Raw genomic sequence first — 17,030 nt, 5'->3', positions numbered from 1 at the left:
CACCATCATATTAATTCTAGATTTAGTGTTAAATCTCGATTTAGTGTCAAATTTTATATGGACTGACGTTTCTTAAATCGAGATTTGACAATGAAACTAGATTTAATATGTTTCTGCAAGTGGCCCTTAAGATGCTGTTTACTTTTAAACTCATTTCAACAAAATACTGGCCGTTTACAATTTCAAGTACCCAACCGTTCCAATATCAAAAAAATCGCGCGAACATAACAACAAAATACAACCCAAAAATGCGACCTCCTTGGTCCTTGGTCCTCAGACTCCTTAGTAAGCGGACATGCAGTCGGGCGGGTGAAAGTCTCCGAAGACATTCAGCTCGTACAGAGTGGCGAAGGTGATGAAGAGGAGGTACCACACCATCAGGACGGCCCCGAACTTGCGGTCGAGCTTCCAGCCGTTGGCGTGCGTGGCCAGCACCAGGAATATCACCGTCGAGAACAGGGACAGAGTCGAGTAGATGAGACCTGGAGAGGGGAGGGATTAGCTGAGCATTATTTGTGGTTATTTATACGCTTCAGCAATGCTAAATTTAAAGACGTGTCTGCGATAAAATCTCTCCACAAGTCTCCAGTCGTCACTTAACGGCATCCTTTATTTTTATACTAATTTATCCATGTTTATCCATTCCCGTCCCACCAATCAAGTTGCCGAACAACACAAATTGTGATATAATGACGCGTGGGTCTACTATCTACATAATATAGGTATGTATAAAGAACCAATGCAGCGGGGACTGCTAGCTATCTTCTTAGCGAGTTCGGTGACAAAAACTCAGCTATACCTAGTTTGTGCTGAAAGGATTGGCTCGCTGACTGCTCCGGATGTAAATAAGGAACCCTGCACATCCTGGTATGGTAACTATTGTAACTGGTAGTAGGCTCTGCTAACCTTTGCTGATGACATTGACGTGGCTGCCGGGCTGGATGATGGCGGTCTGGATGAACCAGGGCAGGCCGAGGCACACCAGGATGTCGAACACGTTGGACCCCACCGCGTTGGACACCGCCATGTCGCCGTAGCTGAGGATGATAAATATTGAGGTTGTAAGGTTAGCTTGGAGAAGAGTGTTCGAGCTTAGTAGCTTAGGCCAGTTTGTAACTTAGGTAAATCTCTCTAACTATCCATCTACTACTCAATTCAACGAAAATTTTGTCAATAATAGCTTTTTAATCTCTATTGAAATTCTGCTTCTTTTCTGTTCTCATAATTTATCGGTATCTTTGTTATTAGCGAGTTGATTTGTCATCGTGGTCAGGGTAGGATGTAACAGTTAGGTCAGATCAAGCTATTCATAAAACAAAACATAAGCAGATTTTCAGATGAACTCAAACCAGTGTCTTTATTTTACATTAAATATATTAATGGATACGTCGAAGAGGCTCGTTTCATGCCCATGTATATGTCGCAGGCATCTGGTTTAATCTCCTGTTTGATTGAACCGCTAGCCCGTTCATTGGATGACGCTATTCAGTTGTATGACTAGGCCGAACGTTGATTGTACAAGCGTCACAAAACGTCCAACTAGTTAGCGGACTTAAAATCAGTCAGGTGGTGAATAAAACAAATATGGCGTCTAACAGCGAACAGCTGACACAAAAAGCACTGGTATTGTTATTTTTTGCAAGTAAATTAGCTTTAAAGTGTGTTATTTATGTTAAAATAGTGTGACAACATGGATTTACCTATTATTACACCGCCGGCCGATAGTTTCAAAGAAAAAAATGTGCTGAAACTGGATGATTATGAACAATAATATCAAGGTTCGTTTATTGTTATTGTTTAGTTAACTTGTGAGATGAGACTTTGTAACATAGTCTTTTTGTTGACTCTTGTCTGGTCATGATCATCCTAACCAGACATTACAAAGTTGCTATAATTTAACGACTTCGCTGAATAACGTTCAGTCAAGACGTTGGACGTTACAGTCAACCACTTGACGAGTTGTTCTTTAGTCATTCAACTGAGTAGCGTCATCCAATGAACGGGCTAGCGGTTCAATCAAACAGGAGATTAAACCAGATGCCTGCGACATATACATTATATGTATATACCAAATAATATCATCATCATTACTTATAACAAATCAAAAGCTCACCCTTCCTTAATAACAGCGAGTGAGGACAGCGCGTCAGGCACGGAGACGCCGGCCGCCACGAACGTGAGCCCCATCACCGTGTCCGGGATGCCCAGCGTGTAGCCTGCCGACAGATGGGGGGTGAGGTGGTGCAATAAAAGGAGATTTGTTAGTTTGACATGGTACAAAAGTACATTAGCAACCAACTTAAGAACTAAGTGCCATGTTGTTTGAACCGAACTAGGTATACGTAAATAATTGTCTTTTACTGCGACTGGTGATATTGTGATACGAACTATGCAGCTCGTATGGCCTTCAGACCACTATAATTGGTATTCGAGCACCTCTAATATAATATTTATGTAGGTATTGTAAGAAAAGAGATTCCTGTCTCGTGGATCGTTAATTTAACGTGTGGGGTTATTGAATCTAACTCAAACTGCGTTAGGTATATATCCAGTCTACAGACCACTAATTACGGCTGAAATACTTGGAGAGAAGCTTACACGGCCGACACTGGATATCTCCATGTGCGTTTAAATAAATACAATCTCCCACCTAGCTCTAGTAACCAGTGCATGGCACCGGTCGATCGATAACTTCAACAGAATCCCACGCACAAACAATCCCTAGCACTCACCAATAATAGTGATCATCCACACCATGAAGTAGGAGTAGAAGGAGATCCACAGCATGGAGACGATGAAGGTGACCGGGTACCAGCGGCCGCGGCAGTCGGGCATGGTGCGCCGGCACGTCCAGTGGATGGGGTACGCCACGTACCAGCAGGCTACTTGGACGATGTCTGCGGAGGGAGAGGGAGAGATTATCAGTATTGAAAGGTAGTTAGAGTGCATGAAAGGGATGGGAGGTGACGCAATGATGATGTCCGTGGTTCGGGTAGGTCACGTACTAGCGCGCTACTTCGACGATGTCTGAGGAGAGAGAGAGAGAGAGAGAGAAAGAGAGAGAGAGAGAAAGAAAAAGAGAGAGAAAGAGAAAGAGAGAGAGAGAGAGAGAAAGAGAAAGAGAGAGAGAGAAAGAATATCAGCATTGGGGTGATGGAAAGGGATGGAAAATGACACAATGATGCTGTCCTGTGGTTCATGTAGGCCAAGTACTAGCACGATACATGGACGATGTCTGTGGAGGGAGGGAGAAAGAGAATACAAAAGGGAAGAATGTTAGCAATCGATGCGTATCATATAGACAGAGTATAGATTATAGATAGTAGTGGTTGGATGAGGCAGGCTGGGTAATGAGTATTTAGGCACTCCTTGTCAACGTAACCAGCAGACAATTATTCGTCAACAATGTTCACGACTTTACCTTATGTGACAAAACACCGTTGCTTTTATTTCATATCAGTATTTTTAAATATGTACTTACTTCCATTAACGGGTTTGACGAGGGGGTCGACAGCGGTTTCTGGGTTGTATTCCTTGGCTTTGTAGTAGGCGGGGGCGGCGGGCTGGAAACATTCACATAAACACTTAGAAACATTGGTCTTTTGCGTTCGAATGGCTTAAGATAGACTGAGGACTTTGTGGGAGTTTAGTAACCGTTAGATTATTGAGAAGTACCTACCTAAACGCGAATTTGTATAGCTCTTAGTTACAGATGACCTTACCGTGTCATAGGGTACTTTTCACTCCTCATACCATATTAGAATATCATTGCCTCAAGTGGTGGCATTTTTCATACTTATAAATATACGTACTCGTATATTTCATGGTCGCCCTTAATGCGCGAACGTATTAACCAATTTGAATTTTGGACTAAGTATTGTCCTACATAATCTACCTAGCAGGACTTAGGTAATAATATTAAATACATACGGCAGCGGGGGCTGGCGGCGGCTGCTGCGGCGAGTCGGGCTGGCTGGGCGGCGAGTGGGTCACCTGCGGGTTGGTGGAGCCCCACGACGACGCGGGCGCGGCTGATGTCTGCTGCTATGCGGTTAGTGAGTTAGTCATTGCGTTAGTCACAGGAAAGAGCGGCTAGTTTGGAAGCAATTTTAGGCACATTTTAGGCCATTATACGCTTTTTAGGTACATTATGTAAGGAAGTGGGTGAAAGTAGCGGGTTGTGGCTAGATTAAAAGGGCAAGGGTCTCGTCGGCTTCTCCTAAGTAGGTACGCAGTCTCCCATGTCTAGTAGTGCACGATAACGTACTAATGATGAAGATACTTATGAAGAGGGAAGTTTGTTACTATATAGTTAGATAGTGAGAATGCAGCAAGGTTATTTCGGTTTAAAGACATATTAAGTATTCAAGTTATTTCATGAATAGGTTTAGATTTTAGATAACAGGTTTTATTGGCCAGATAAAGCCTTGCCTTGTATAAATGGTGTTTACTCACGTCGCTGTCCCAGGTTTGATTCGGGTCCCAGGTCTGGTTGGGGTCCCACGCCTGCGTCGGGTCGGTGTGGTACGCCGCGTTGTCATACGCGCCGTCCTGGGTGTACTCTGAATGTATAGAGAAATATTCCTAGTTAAATGAGGTTTTACGGCTACTTAGTTATCATAAAATAGGAAATCTTCAAGTGCAACTCCTGAATAGACATGTTCCAAATGCATTCTACTTACTTAGTACATAGTAAAATTATAGTCGTAAACAATAAACGATGGTCAAATCAAATATTTTATAAAATATTGTACATTATCATCTTTAAAGCTTGAATACACTTTTGCTACATTAGGGTTGGTCACCATGGTTAAACGGCCGCGTCATTCGCTGTCTGCCTCATGATATATGTACTTTTAATTTCCTCTCCAGTAGCCAACTCACGTGCGGTATTCTGCAGCGCGGTCTCCTTGGTCTGGCCCTCCACCTCCGCGTACTGCCCGTCCGCCGCCGCCGCCGCCGGCTGCCCGCCGCTCCTGGATAAAACATTACATTAGTTCATAACTGATGGAAAATAAGGAGTAGTGGGATGAGAAAGGCTGAGGAGAAAGTGTGGTGGTAGTTGTGGTCCTTGGGGTAAGCCTAATGGGCGATGCGCCCGGTCTACTCTATCGTATTAGCAACCACTACGTGCTAAAATGTGCTCAAATGCTCTTACAAAACGCATAAAATTTAATATTGTGTGAAAGCTTCGTTTCCGAAAACCACATTGAGATGAATTTGCTCCGCAAACGGCCCAAGACCGCTTGGCTGGGCGGTAGGTATTTATTTACCTCTATGTATTTATGGAAATGCTGAAGGTGTTGGTGCATTACCCATGGCAAAGGGAGGATCCTCCGACCAGACCGGGTGGTGTGGCCTGGTGTGCAGCTGCCCAACGGATTGAGTGACGGAGGTCTGGTACAGATTGACAGCTCATTCTAAGTCCTTCCATGCACCCAAGAGCGGTGAGTACTAACTTGTAAGTAACGAGCGCGGCCTGCTCCTCTCTAGTCGGCAGCTTGAAGGGCAGCGGCAGCGTCAGCGCCCACGCCTCCAGCGCAGAGTTGAAGCGCAGCGCCACGCAGTACACGCCGTACATTATCAGCATGAAGAGCGCTTCCGGCCTGTGGGGAGAGAGGGGGTTTAGAGGGTTAAATTGATATACTGTGTAGAAGACTGACACAGAGCGTGCACACTGAGATAACGAACATAGTGTTGAATTATGCCTCCCGATACCTCCCAGGCTACATTCACCCAAGCTTTACTAAAGGATAGTGGTCCTGATACCAGAGTTTGAAATGGATCTACAGCGTGATATCGCTAGACAGCAAATTAAATCCATAGGAACCAGCGTAGAACGTTTTCTGCTGCTGTCATCTAACATCAATATGCACATAGCTACCAATCTAGGTTTTTTAGTCTTGTTATAACGAGGATTATGGAAGTTACCTAGCATTTTCTTCCATACAATACAGCGGCTCTAATATGGTGGCCATAATAATGGTGGGTGACACCGCCATCATTATGCTCCTACCTACAGTCTCGTACGAGGATTATGGAAGGCCCAATTTTCTTCCATAACACAGCACCTCTAGCGGTAAAAATCATCTCACCATGACACGTATCCGTTGGCGATGGTGCACAGCATGACGAGTATGGAGACGGCGTAGAAGAAGCAGTCGCGGCACAGCGGCCACCAGTTGAGGTGCGACACCGTGCCGGCGCACAGCGCGCACACCGAGATCACCCACATTGTGTGCAACTGACTGACGCCTCCAGGCTACTTCAACCCAGGGTTTACTAAGGGATAGTGGTCCTGATACAAGAGTTTGACATAGATCTAGAGCGTGATATCGCCCGATAGCAGATGAAATCCATAGAAACCAGTAGAGACGTTGCTAAAGGTCTTCTGCTGCCACTGAGATATATAGAGCGTGATGTCATGATGTCGCTAAATGAAGTCCATAGGAAACAGAACGGATGTTGCAAAACGTCTTCTGCCGCTGCTGTCATCTACCATCAATATGCACCTACCCACAGTCTTGTACGAGGATTATGTGGCGGGAGTAGTCGTCGCTCCCAACATCGAGCAACTGGAGCAGCGTTTAAACGAGACGGCTACAAAACTCGCTCAGTGGTTTGGAATGAACGGAATGGTTTTGAACATCAGCAAGACCCAGTTCATACATTTCAACCTTGCTGGCCAACCACCGAAAGCCATCTCGGTACGAGCGGGTGATGCAGTCGTCGAACAAACCAAAGCCGCCACCTTCTTGGGTTTTATACTCGACAGAGGGTTGACCTGGGATGCTCACATCGATCAAGTTTGCGGAAAGTTGGGCAGCGCATGTTTCGCGCTGAACCGCCTGGCGCGCACCGTGCCCGCCGAGGTGGTCCGCACCTGCTACTTCGCCACCGTGCACTCGCTGCTGCAGTACGGCACCGAGCTCTGGGGGCGCGCCGCCGACTGGGAGCGCGCCTTTAGAATGCAGAAGCGGGCCGTCAGAGCCATCGCACGCGTGTCGCAGGACACCTCCGCGAGGCCCTACTTTAAGTCGCTAGGCATCATGACGCTGCCCTCCATAGTGATTTACCAGGTAGCGATGTACGTCCGAGACGACTCCTACCAAACCCACGGCGACGTGCACCATCGCAATACGCGCCGGGCCAACAAACTGATGGCCCTGGGCCGCGGGCTGGCCAAGTCTGGGAAGCTCACCCATGTCATGGGACCCGCGGTGTATAATAAGCTGCCTATTGCCATCACGGAAGCACCTAGCCATGATCGGTTCAAGTCCGCACTAAAACGCTGGCTTGTCGAGCAAGCGTTCTATAGATTTGACGAATTTATCGATTGAATGTTCGACCTAGTTAATCTTTTATTCAATTTAAATTAATTTTATTAACTTATTTATACATTGTGTAATAATGATTATTTTTATAATCTTATAATTATATTGTGACATTATATCTACTAAAGGTAATTAATTATTAGTAATTGTAAATTATTATTATATTATTATTATTATATTATTATGTATTTAAATTTTGACATGTAATCGTAATATTATGAATAAATGACTTATGACTTATGACTTATGACTTATGACTTATGGAAGTCACCATTTTCATCCACAAAACGCAGCGCCTCTAGCGATAAAAATCATCTCACCAAGACACGTATCCGTTGGCGATGGTGCACAGCATGACGAGTATGGAGACGGCGTAGAAGAAGCAGTCGCGGCACAGCGGCCACCAGTTGAGGTGCGACACCGTGCCGGCGCACAGCGCGCACACCGAGATCACGAACATTATGTTGAAGACTGCTGAGCCGATCACTCCGGATACTCCTGCGGGGAGGGGATAGGGGGTTATATTGGTTTGTGGTGATGGATTGACGGTTTGCGCTGAGTCACCTATCAAGGGCTCTAACGCATGATTAAATGAAAAATATGTCCAGTAGATAAAAGTAATGAAACTGCTACACTGTTCAGGATCATTCAACAATTCCACAGCGATAGATTGAGTACCTCACTGTAGGGCCTCTTTGAGACGTTGAAGTACAATGCAAGCTTGGCCGCCTATCAAGAGCATTCAAGCATGTAGCCCTTAAAGGTTAAAGGGGAGTGCTCACCGATGTCGTCCTGTGCGCAGAACACTCCGATGACGACGGTGGCGAGCTCGGGCGCGGAGCTGCCGGCCGCCATGAACGTCGCGCCCGCCACGTCCGGCGTCAGCTTGAACTCTGGAAGAAAAAGCTGGTTTAGTTCGGTGCTAACCGCAAAACTTGACTACGGCTGTAGCATTAAGGCTTTCAGCCCGTAGTCTGCTGCTGGAGATAGTTATCATGGTTATAGAAGAGGGGAGGGGACCCAGTGCCCCTTCACTACTGCTTCCAAAAGGTCTATTGTGACTCTAAGTCAAATCTTACTCTCCAGGTCAAGGTATTTTAGTAAAATGTATTCTGGATCATCCAACTTACCGGATGAAAAAGACTTAGGAGCCAATTCGTACCAAAATTGTACAAGAAAGAGAGTCTCGGTCACTTAAGTACTAGCATCCCGGAAAAATTACCTCAACATTCTCTGCTCTGTCTCCCTTATCTACCGTCGGCCGTTCCAACCTCAAACAGCTGATGTGCTTGGTGAAGAACACAGAGAAGTTTGAAGAGCTGACCGAAACAAAATAGAAGGAGAAAAATCGCATACGTAATGCAAAGTCGTCTACTTCAAATATATTAACGTTTTTTACAGCCATACCTTCACAGATCCTGTCGAGGCTGGACACGAAGTACTCGTCGCACACGATAGCGAGCCCGATGAAGGTGTACACCGCCACCAGGATGTGGATGATGAGCCCGCCGTGGCGCCGCGCGTACTGGCCCATCAGGGGGCGGGGGAACTGCGGGGGAAGGGATAATAAGTATGGATGGATTCATTCTAAATGTTGTAAACTGAAAGAGAAGGAAATCTTGATAACATTGTATTTGTTAACATGTGTACATATTGATCCTCACGACACAGGCTTGCCTAGTGTGAGGGTCTTTGCATCTCGATACTTTGTAAAACTTCTTTTGGCAATAAATTATTTGTATAGAAAGATGTTTGATGCAAGTTGTAAGCTAAACTCTGGAGATTACCCTTATACATCTTGTCGCCGTTATATCGCGCAGTTTTCTATTGTATCTTATTTCACTGAATTCAAGCGGTTAAAACATACTTATCCAGGACTAGGCTCCTATATCCAGAAATCTAAACGGAAAAGCCTTTTAAGGCGAGCGAACCTCAGGGGACTCTACTTTGTATAACTCTACCTTGTCTCACAAATGAGTAAATATGTGCCGTGTATGTGCTTGTGCACTTATGTAAATGTAGGTACAATATACCTATACATGTAGGTATGTATCAAGCTCGTCATAATCATTGATCTTGACAGTGTAAATAAATACCACAATATTGTAACTGATACTCAGTTACGTAAGTGACTGCGCAGGAAGTAGGTACATGAGTTGCTACTTATTGCTACCGCGTCCGAGATACATACTGACCTAGGCAATAGGCATATTATTATGAATGGTGTAGAAATAAGATCTTGTAGATCAGAATAATTATTTCTCTCTTGTTAGCAGGATATAAAAGGGTACAATAAGCCGAAATGGGTTAAATCACGGGGTCATTTTATCCACCTTTGAAAACTCTTATTTTATTCATGTGGGTCACGTCACTATGGGGAGGGGATTTTTTCCCTCGATTTTTGCCATAGAAGAAAAGTTTTTCAGAATGATGAGCTTGTAATCCTCTTTCGGCTTACTATGTTACGTTTTCAACACCCTCTCACACCTCACATAATGTTATTTATGGCTACTCCTCTAACCGGCTCACATAAAATTACCAACAATATTGAGTTAAGGGCATGATTGCAATTTGTCGGCAAGACAGCATTAACATTAACCACAAGATCGTATGTATCTTTATCTATACATATATATAGATAAAGATACATACGACCTTTACTAAAACAAAGTTTAAACCGTAACTGTATATACAAACTATACCTACGTAATCGAATAGGGGTTATCCCATGATACTTAATACAATAATCAATTCCGAATTAAAATAAGGGAATCAAAAACACAATTTAATTAAACTGTAAGAAATTTGAATACTTAATGGATGAAAGTACTAATACTTACATACGATTCGAGTGGGCATAGGAAACCAATATGTGTGTCCAAAAAAGGAAATCAATCACGATAATCCTCTAGCAAAGACTAAAACTAACCTCAGTTAACCCCGACAAAACCGTTACGCGCGGCATTTGACACATTGACATTGTTCCAAATTCGAAACGAATCGATACGCAAACGGGAATGAGAACATCCGACCCTATGCTAGTAGTATCAGGTCACGTTTTTGTATGCACGTACTGTTGGTGGTGGATATGTTAATCAGTGATCACACTTTTGTTTTGTTCAGCGTTGTTTAGCTTCGGTTTTTCATAAACTCAATTTACGGAAATTGTGGGGTAGTTGTTGATTATGATAAAAATGCCTGCTTGTTTATTATGTAAAGTCGGAAAATTCTGATGAGAGAAGTAAATGTGGGCATTCTATGAGGCACCATAGGTGTGACGTGAAGATTCTGTAGCAGTTTAAGGGTGACTTGCACAAGACATTTACACGTATTTAAATCTATTGCTCGCTTGCTTTGACAGTATAGTGACAGAGCAAGACAGCAATAGATTTAAATACGTTTAAATTTCTTTTGCAAGTCACCCTTAGCCTATTAATAAAATAACTTAATCCGTCAACTTACAGTTTTGATTGCTTCGCATAGCTATCTCACCTCACTAAAATTGGTCTGCAAACGGCACGAGATGCTTGGCCTGGGTAGTTGGGTACGTACGTGATTATAGCGCGCCAGTCCATGTAGTGACGAAGGTCTGTCCCTTATTGACGTCGATAAACTCGTTAGCACAGCGCCGTACGTTACCTGACGTTTATCTACGTCGATATGGTATCCGGCGTGCACGTAGGTGTCTAAACACTCCGATGTGTGTAAGAGAATTAGAGGGAAGTATATGTAAGTGCGCCTTTCGATGTAACGCCCGCACGTACTAGATACGCACTCCACGTTCAAACCAATATTCTAGCGTGGCTGGCGAAACCGGCCACGCGTTCCCGCGTAGAAACGGACTCCTCCAACCCGCACTTGGCCAGCGTGGTGGACTAGGCCTAAACCCTTCCTTCATTGGGAGGAGACCCGTGCCCCAGCAGTGGGGACGTAATGGGTCGTGATGATGATGATATGTAAGTGAGTGTTATATGTTAAAAATATTATTTTATAAAGATACTAACTGTACTAATTTGGGTTTTATTTTACCTGTTATCTTACAATGTGTCTGTATAGGTAAATAAATAGGGTGCCCTGTGTGGTTACCTGCTCGATGGCGGGCGGCGTGCAGTTCCGCAGCGGGTGCACGGTAGGCACCTTGTTGTCTTCCTCCTCCTCCTTCAGACGAGTCTCTACAATGCTTTCATCCTGTAGCGACGGAGGCCTGTCCCCACTACACGGGTTATCGATGTAGATAAAGCTTTATGTAGCCTTAATTACGGCGCTGCACTGTGCTAAAACAAATTTACGTTCCTGTACCGCGGGGACTGGCGGGTCACTCTCTAAATCGACGAAAGAACGAACGCTTAATACACACAGATAAAGTCGTGGTTAGCGCTGTAACTTTGTTTTCCGGAGCATCGGAGCGCTGGGCAAACCTCGTTGTCTTAAGCGTGCCGATTGAGCGTAAATTTTTGTTCGTTCGTTCGTGCATTTATAGTGAGTGAAACCCAAAGGTGCCTTATGTGGTTACCTGCTCGATGGCGGGCGGCGTGCAGTTCCGCAGCGGGTGCACGGTAGGCACCGCGTCGTCTTCCTCCTCCTCCTTCAGACGAGTCTCCACCATGCTCTCATCCTGGAAGGAGAACGGAGAAGTGATTAGATTTACTGTACGGAGCTATCTAAGTGCCATGCAGTTTCAATAACTATCTACGGATGACTGCTATTTACTTTCATATGATAGAGTTATTGAAACTGGCAGTTAGTGATGTACATAGACTGGTCTGTGTACGACCGGTGCAGCGTACCCTGGGCAATACGGAAGCAATCTTCATCTAAATAGAGTTTACCCTATTTGACGATGAAGATTGCTTTCTGTTAAGCTTCTTCATACTCGTAGACACCACAACACCGGTAACTCCAAATACGAGAAGTATTTATAATTTTTATCGTGTTATTACGCGCTATGGCCATCGTCTTCAGGCGTATTTTATAGTTTTATACATGATCTCATAGATATATAGACAAACGTTACAAACAGTAGTTGCAGAGTACCTTCTTACTCTTTATTCACACAATAATAAAATACATTTATTGAATTACAGTAAAAATAGTACAGATGACATGCGGCCATAGCTTGAAACCATCTCTAAATCAGTATTACGAAGTATACTTACATCTTCATATCCCGCGTCCTTCTGTTTCTTCTTCTCCCCCTCGTCTTCTTCTTCCACTCCCTTCATCATCTTCTTTCTCCCTTCCGTCGCCTCTCCGCTCTCGGGGGGCTCCGTTTTCTCTCCGTTCGGAGTTACTGCTCTGCCATTTTGTGGGCCTGAAAGGCGATAAAAGTAAAAGTAACAACCATAACTACCAAAAACACAAGTATTTTTTCGTAGTATTGACGGAACTCTTGGCTGCTCCTGATCTACAACAGTTCAAGAGCGAAAGTAGGAAAAGTATTCCATAACATTCGACCTACTTAGTATTATAGGGGGTCGAAAATGGCCTGAGTTTCTTCGAATGGCCGTGCCGCTATTTGGCTGGACTAGGCGAGCCCCCAGATAAATGTACCTTCCACGAATTCTAAAAATTCACGAAAAAAGTTTGTTTAATACCACAAATGGTGGTCACGTGACTTTTTAGTGACTGAAATTGTATTTTTACGCGAAATTGCAAAAGTTTCGTAACAAAAGTTGTTCACAATAACAAATTGAGTGACCTAGATTACAAACCCTATTTGCAACACCCTTCATACCCATAATCTGAGTTGCCTCGCTTGGGGCACGTTTTTATTCGCTTGGTGTTTTGCAATAAAAAGGTTGTTTCTGGCTTTTTTCTGGGTAGGTACTTTGTATGCAACATAGATTGACTCGATTTTCGCGTTGTTTTCCTATTGTATTCAACTGTGATGTACCTACAATCATAGTTAGATATTTTTGGACATATGTGTTTGTGTTATTTGGCCTTTTTGATACATACTATTACATACACATTACACAACGCTGTGAAAAACTTATGAACGACCTCTGACTATACCTTCGGGGAAACGAGAGTAATTACGTTTTATTTCCCCGAAATACGGAAATATACACAATTATTAACATCAATATAATATGGCAAATGAGAAAATCTGAATGGGTCGGCCATTTGCAAACAGATTCCCTGATGAATTTGTAAAGTTTATTAAAATATTTCCCCATTTCTGCGAAACCTGCAATGTTTGAGCGAGTCAGGCTTGCAATATTTAACATCGTATCGAAACGATGTTTTAAAATGAGTTGAGTGTGTAATTAATGAAGTTTCCATACACGCCCTTACGAAGTTAGGCTCCCCGCTCCACCATAACTTTGTTTTTATGTAATAATGAAGTTAAAACGCATTGTAGATATCTCAGTATAGTGGTAGTGGTACACCTACTAGACACTATAATATGAAGACAATACGGACGACATCATATCACTGCTATTTTTATCTGATCTGCAGCTACTGAAACAGGACCAAGTTACATACCTACATAAATACCTACAAAAACCATAGGGTTTAGATTACTCTATGGTCCACCAACTTCAGTAAAAACAAACCTTTATCCTCCTCATCCACCTTCAGCACCTTCCCCGGCTGAATCGGCGTGGTGGCCTTCGCTATCTCTCCCATCACGGCTAGGTCGTCAGCGACCGACGCCTTGTCCACGGCGGCTGAGAACACCGCGTGGAACACCGAGTAGGTGATGAAGAACACGGATATAGTCAGGAAGCGGTGGCGACGCGGCCGGCGCATCCTCTGTGGGCAATGGAGAGGAACGTTTGATTGTTGGTTTGTATAAAGGTGATGATTGTATAAGTTATGTTTGTAATTTTTTGCACTTTACTCTTTTTTTTTGTATATAATTTTTCTCCTCCGAGGTAGTCTGGAAGAAATTACTCTTAGTGATAAGGCCGCCATTTGTATCGTCTATGTTGTGCATATTCTATTGTTATTTCTGTGTTTGTGTGCAATAATGAATTATCTATCTATATATCTATTCGTAGGCCTAGTTTCACCATATTTGTTACACCATTAACGTCCCTGTAACATTATAACAAGGGATTAGTGGTCGACTTTTGACACATCTGTCAAGAATTCAATATGGAAAGTTAATTTTAGATGACACTACAATGTAACAGGGGTGTAAATAATCTATCAGACTATAGTGAAACTAGGCCTAAGCATTTTATCATTATGTCTATTTAATTCAAGCAATCATGTTATTCAGAGTAGCAACAGCAACTCCGGTTAATGCTTGTTGGCTTTTCTAAAAGGGATGATTGAGAGAGTCCGTCATGTTGCACCAATAACTCCTCAAGGACCATTAGATGATAACAGAGATTTATCATGGACTACGATTATAAAGAGGAAATATTTGCAAGTTTACTTATAAGTAGGTATGTTTCTTTATCCCTCCGTGATATTTTGTTCCTGGAATTACTACTTCATAAGCAATGCGAAAACTCGGAAAATCTGTTCCTGGATAATGAAGTTCTTTGAAAAATATTCTTGTGACTTGTTACTTATTTTATGTTTGCTTATTAAATAGGAATTAAATAGAAACATAATTAAGTTAAAGCTGGGAGCTAACGAAAGAAAGATAAGTATCAGTATAAAGACAGATGAAATCAAAGTTAAACAAGATTACTTTCGCAATCGCGAGCTCAACGAAGAGAGCCAAAGAGAAAATTCTAGGAAGTGTAATAAATTCACAAACTTTCAGTCGTCTTTGAACGATAACATTTTCAGTAAAATCCCGATATCTTCATAAAGCTTTTTTATCTATTATAGATAAGTACTTACTTACCTACTATTTAAAAAATATATATAATAAATAAATAATAAATATGTTAACATCTCACACACGGCCATCCGACCCCAAGCTAGGTAGAACCTGTGACAGCTGATATATCTACATAAATACAGTATTGTATTGTATTTCAGTCGAGGAACCATAGTGCGCATATAAACCCTAACAGGTTTCTGACGCACTATTCATTTGTAACCTAAATGTATTTTATGTTTGCTTAAATAAATAATAAAATAAACATAGATAGATACAGGTCGTTAGGAGAGGCCTATGTCCAACAGTGGACTACAGAAGGCTGAGAGAGAGAGAGAGAGAGATAGATACATACTAAATATCAACACCCAAGACCCAAGTACAAATATCTGTCTTTAAACAAATATTTGCCCCAGTCGGGAATCGAACCCGGGCCCTTGGGCATAGCAGTCAGGGTCACTAACCACTACACCATTCAGCCGTCAATTATAAATAATAATAATAATATGCTTTATCGTGGTGACAGCCACAGTTTTTATAGTTTTGCGCGAATACTATCGATTCGCTTCAATCGCTTCTGGAAGGGATTTAAAACATCTCTGGATGGCCATAAACCGTTTCTTCGGATATTGGCCATTAATGTCCAATATTTACGGCGAGTCACTGTGAAGCTCATCGCAAGATAGAGCAATAAACTTTTTATTATTTTGAAAATTATTTCGGACATTCCGTGTACACAGAGGCTGAGCTTTTATTTAAATAGATTAGAATATTACATAATTGGTAAGTATAATAGGTAGATATCCAAATAGCCAGAAATTTTAGAAACAAACAGCCCAAAACCCAAAAAACACAGTTATTTCCATAGTAAGTAGAATATTACAGTCTTTCATTCATAAAATTTTACCACATAAAAGTTAGCACCTGCAAAAATTGTATGAAAGTTTCATTATTCATCGATAAGTATATATAATACAGTGATAGAAAGTAGCGGTTAATCGGTGGTCCACTCAAACCAACAGTGTCAACGATCTACCTTTCCACTTTTGCAACACCCGTATAAAAAACAGCATGCCGCTTGGTTCAAATAAGTTTCAGATTTGTATAACACCTATTCTCCTCTCCCATTGTGTGTGAGAGCGGTGTCGGGTGAGCGCGGGCCGCCGTAAGCGCGGGGGGTAGTGACGTCAGTGGGGAGTAGAATATCGACTGTCGACTGCCTACTAGATACGATATTATAATTTACTCACGAGCAATGAAAATGTTTCAGTGACAATAGCTTCAGATTTCTCCTAAACGGAAAAGGCTAGCTTAGTGACGCCGTTTGCAATATTGAAGTAAATTAAACAGCGCATCAGAATATTACCAGCAAAAAAGGTAAATATTGGCGTCATTTTGGTGTTAACGTTTTGTTAGTGGAACTTTTTAATTGCTCGTGAGTATTTAATTTATTTCTGTACGGTATTTTATAAATATTTAATGTTAAATTAGTATACTTATACTGTCCCAATCTCCTGGTTATTGTAAAAAAATAATATTTAATGATAGAACAGAGTGTTTCCCATCCCTAGCCGGGCCGGGGTTGGTTCAACTGGTTCACACGCCGGTACAGTGGCGTGCAGGGAACTGGGACAAGCTTTTATATTGTTACAGTGACGTGCACTTGTCTGAGGCTTTCGCAGGAACTACGTGTGAAAGTGCGGTAGATGTGTATGGAAGTCAAACGTACGGTGGCCTGCGCCTAAAAGTATACAGGCGGAGTTTTTAAAATCGATCCCTGATGATGAAGGGACCAGCTTCATCTGTTATAAATCCGGGGACGTGTTGTGTGTGATGTGTGTAGCAGTGGTGTTTATGTGGATGTGCTTGAACACCATGTGAGCTTAAGATCGTTATTTTAAAAACTCCGC

The 17,030-nt window shown here is 42.7% G+C and overlaps 1 protein-coding gene across 5 annotated transcripts in view; it reads right to left on the bottom strand.

Moving 5' to 3' along the window:
• Positions 1–264: 264 nt before the first annotated feature.
• LOC105388720 (probable sodium/potassium/calcium exchanger CG1090) overlaps positions 265–17,030 on the bottom strand; it is a 31,311-nt gene continuing 14,545 nt past the window's right edge. Inside the window, exons 2-17 of one of the 5 annotated variants that reach the window (XM_048630625.1) lie at positions 13,895–14,093; positions 12,491–12,645; positions 11,848–11,949; positions 8,742–8,883; positions 8,117–8,227; positions 7,739–7,832; positions 6,096–6,179; positions 5,460–5,606; positions 4,885–4,976; positions 4,456–4,562; positions 3,931–4,044; positions 3,482–3,563; positions 2,733–2,897; positions 2,114–2,216; positions 907–1,037; positions 265–482 (exon numbers count right to left, since the gene is read on the bottom strand). In XM_048630625.1, the coding sequence (XP_048486582.1) occupies positions 283–482; positions 907–1,037; positions 2,114–2,216; positions 2,733–2,897; positions 3,482–3,563; positions 3,931–4,044; positions 4,456–4,562; positions 4,885–4,976; positions 5,460–5,606; positions 6,096–6,179; positions 7,739–7,832; positions 8,117–8,227; positions 8,742–8,883; positions 11,848–11,949; positions 12,491–12,645; positions 13,895–14,093 (2,028 nt within the window). In that variant the 3' untranslated portion in view covers positions 265–282. Of the gene's footprint in view, positions 483–906; positions 1,038–2,113; positions 2,217–2,732; positions 2,898–3,481; positions 3,564–3,930; positions 4,045–4,455; positions 4,563–4,884; positions 4,977–5,459; positions 5,607–6,095; positions 6,180–7,654; positions 7,833–8,116; positions 8,228–8,741; positions 8,884–11,420; positions 11,500–11,847; positions 11,950–12,490; positions 12,646–13,894; positions 14,094–17,030 lie in introns of those variants that run through there. The other 4 variants (XM_048630624.1, XM_048630626.1, XM_048630627.1 and 1 more) reach the window with 4 other exon arrangements.

This window comes from Plutella xylostella, chromosome 26 (assembly GCF_932276165.1).
Source record: "Plutella xylostella chromosome 26, ilPluXylo3.1, whole genome shotgun sequence".
Classification (NCBI taxonomy): Eukaryota; Metazoa; Arthropoda; class Insecta; order Lepidoptera; family Plutellidae; genus Plutella; species Plutella xylostella.
This window is presented reverse-complemented; position numbering and strand designations above follow the sequence as displayed.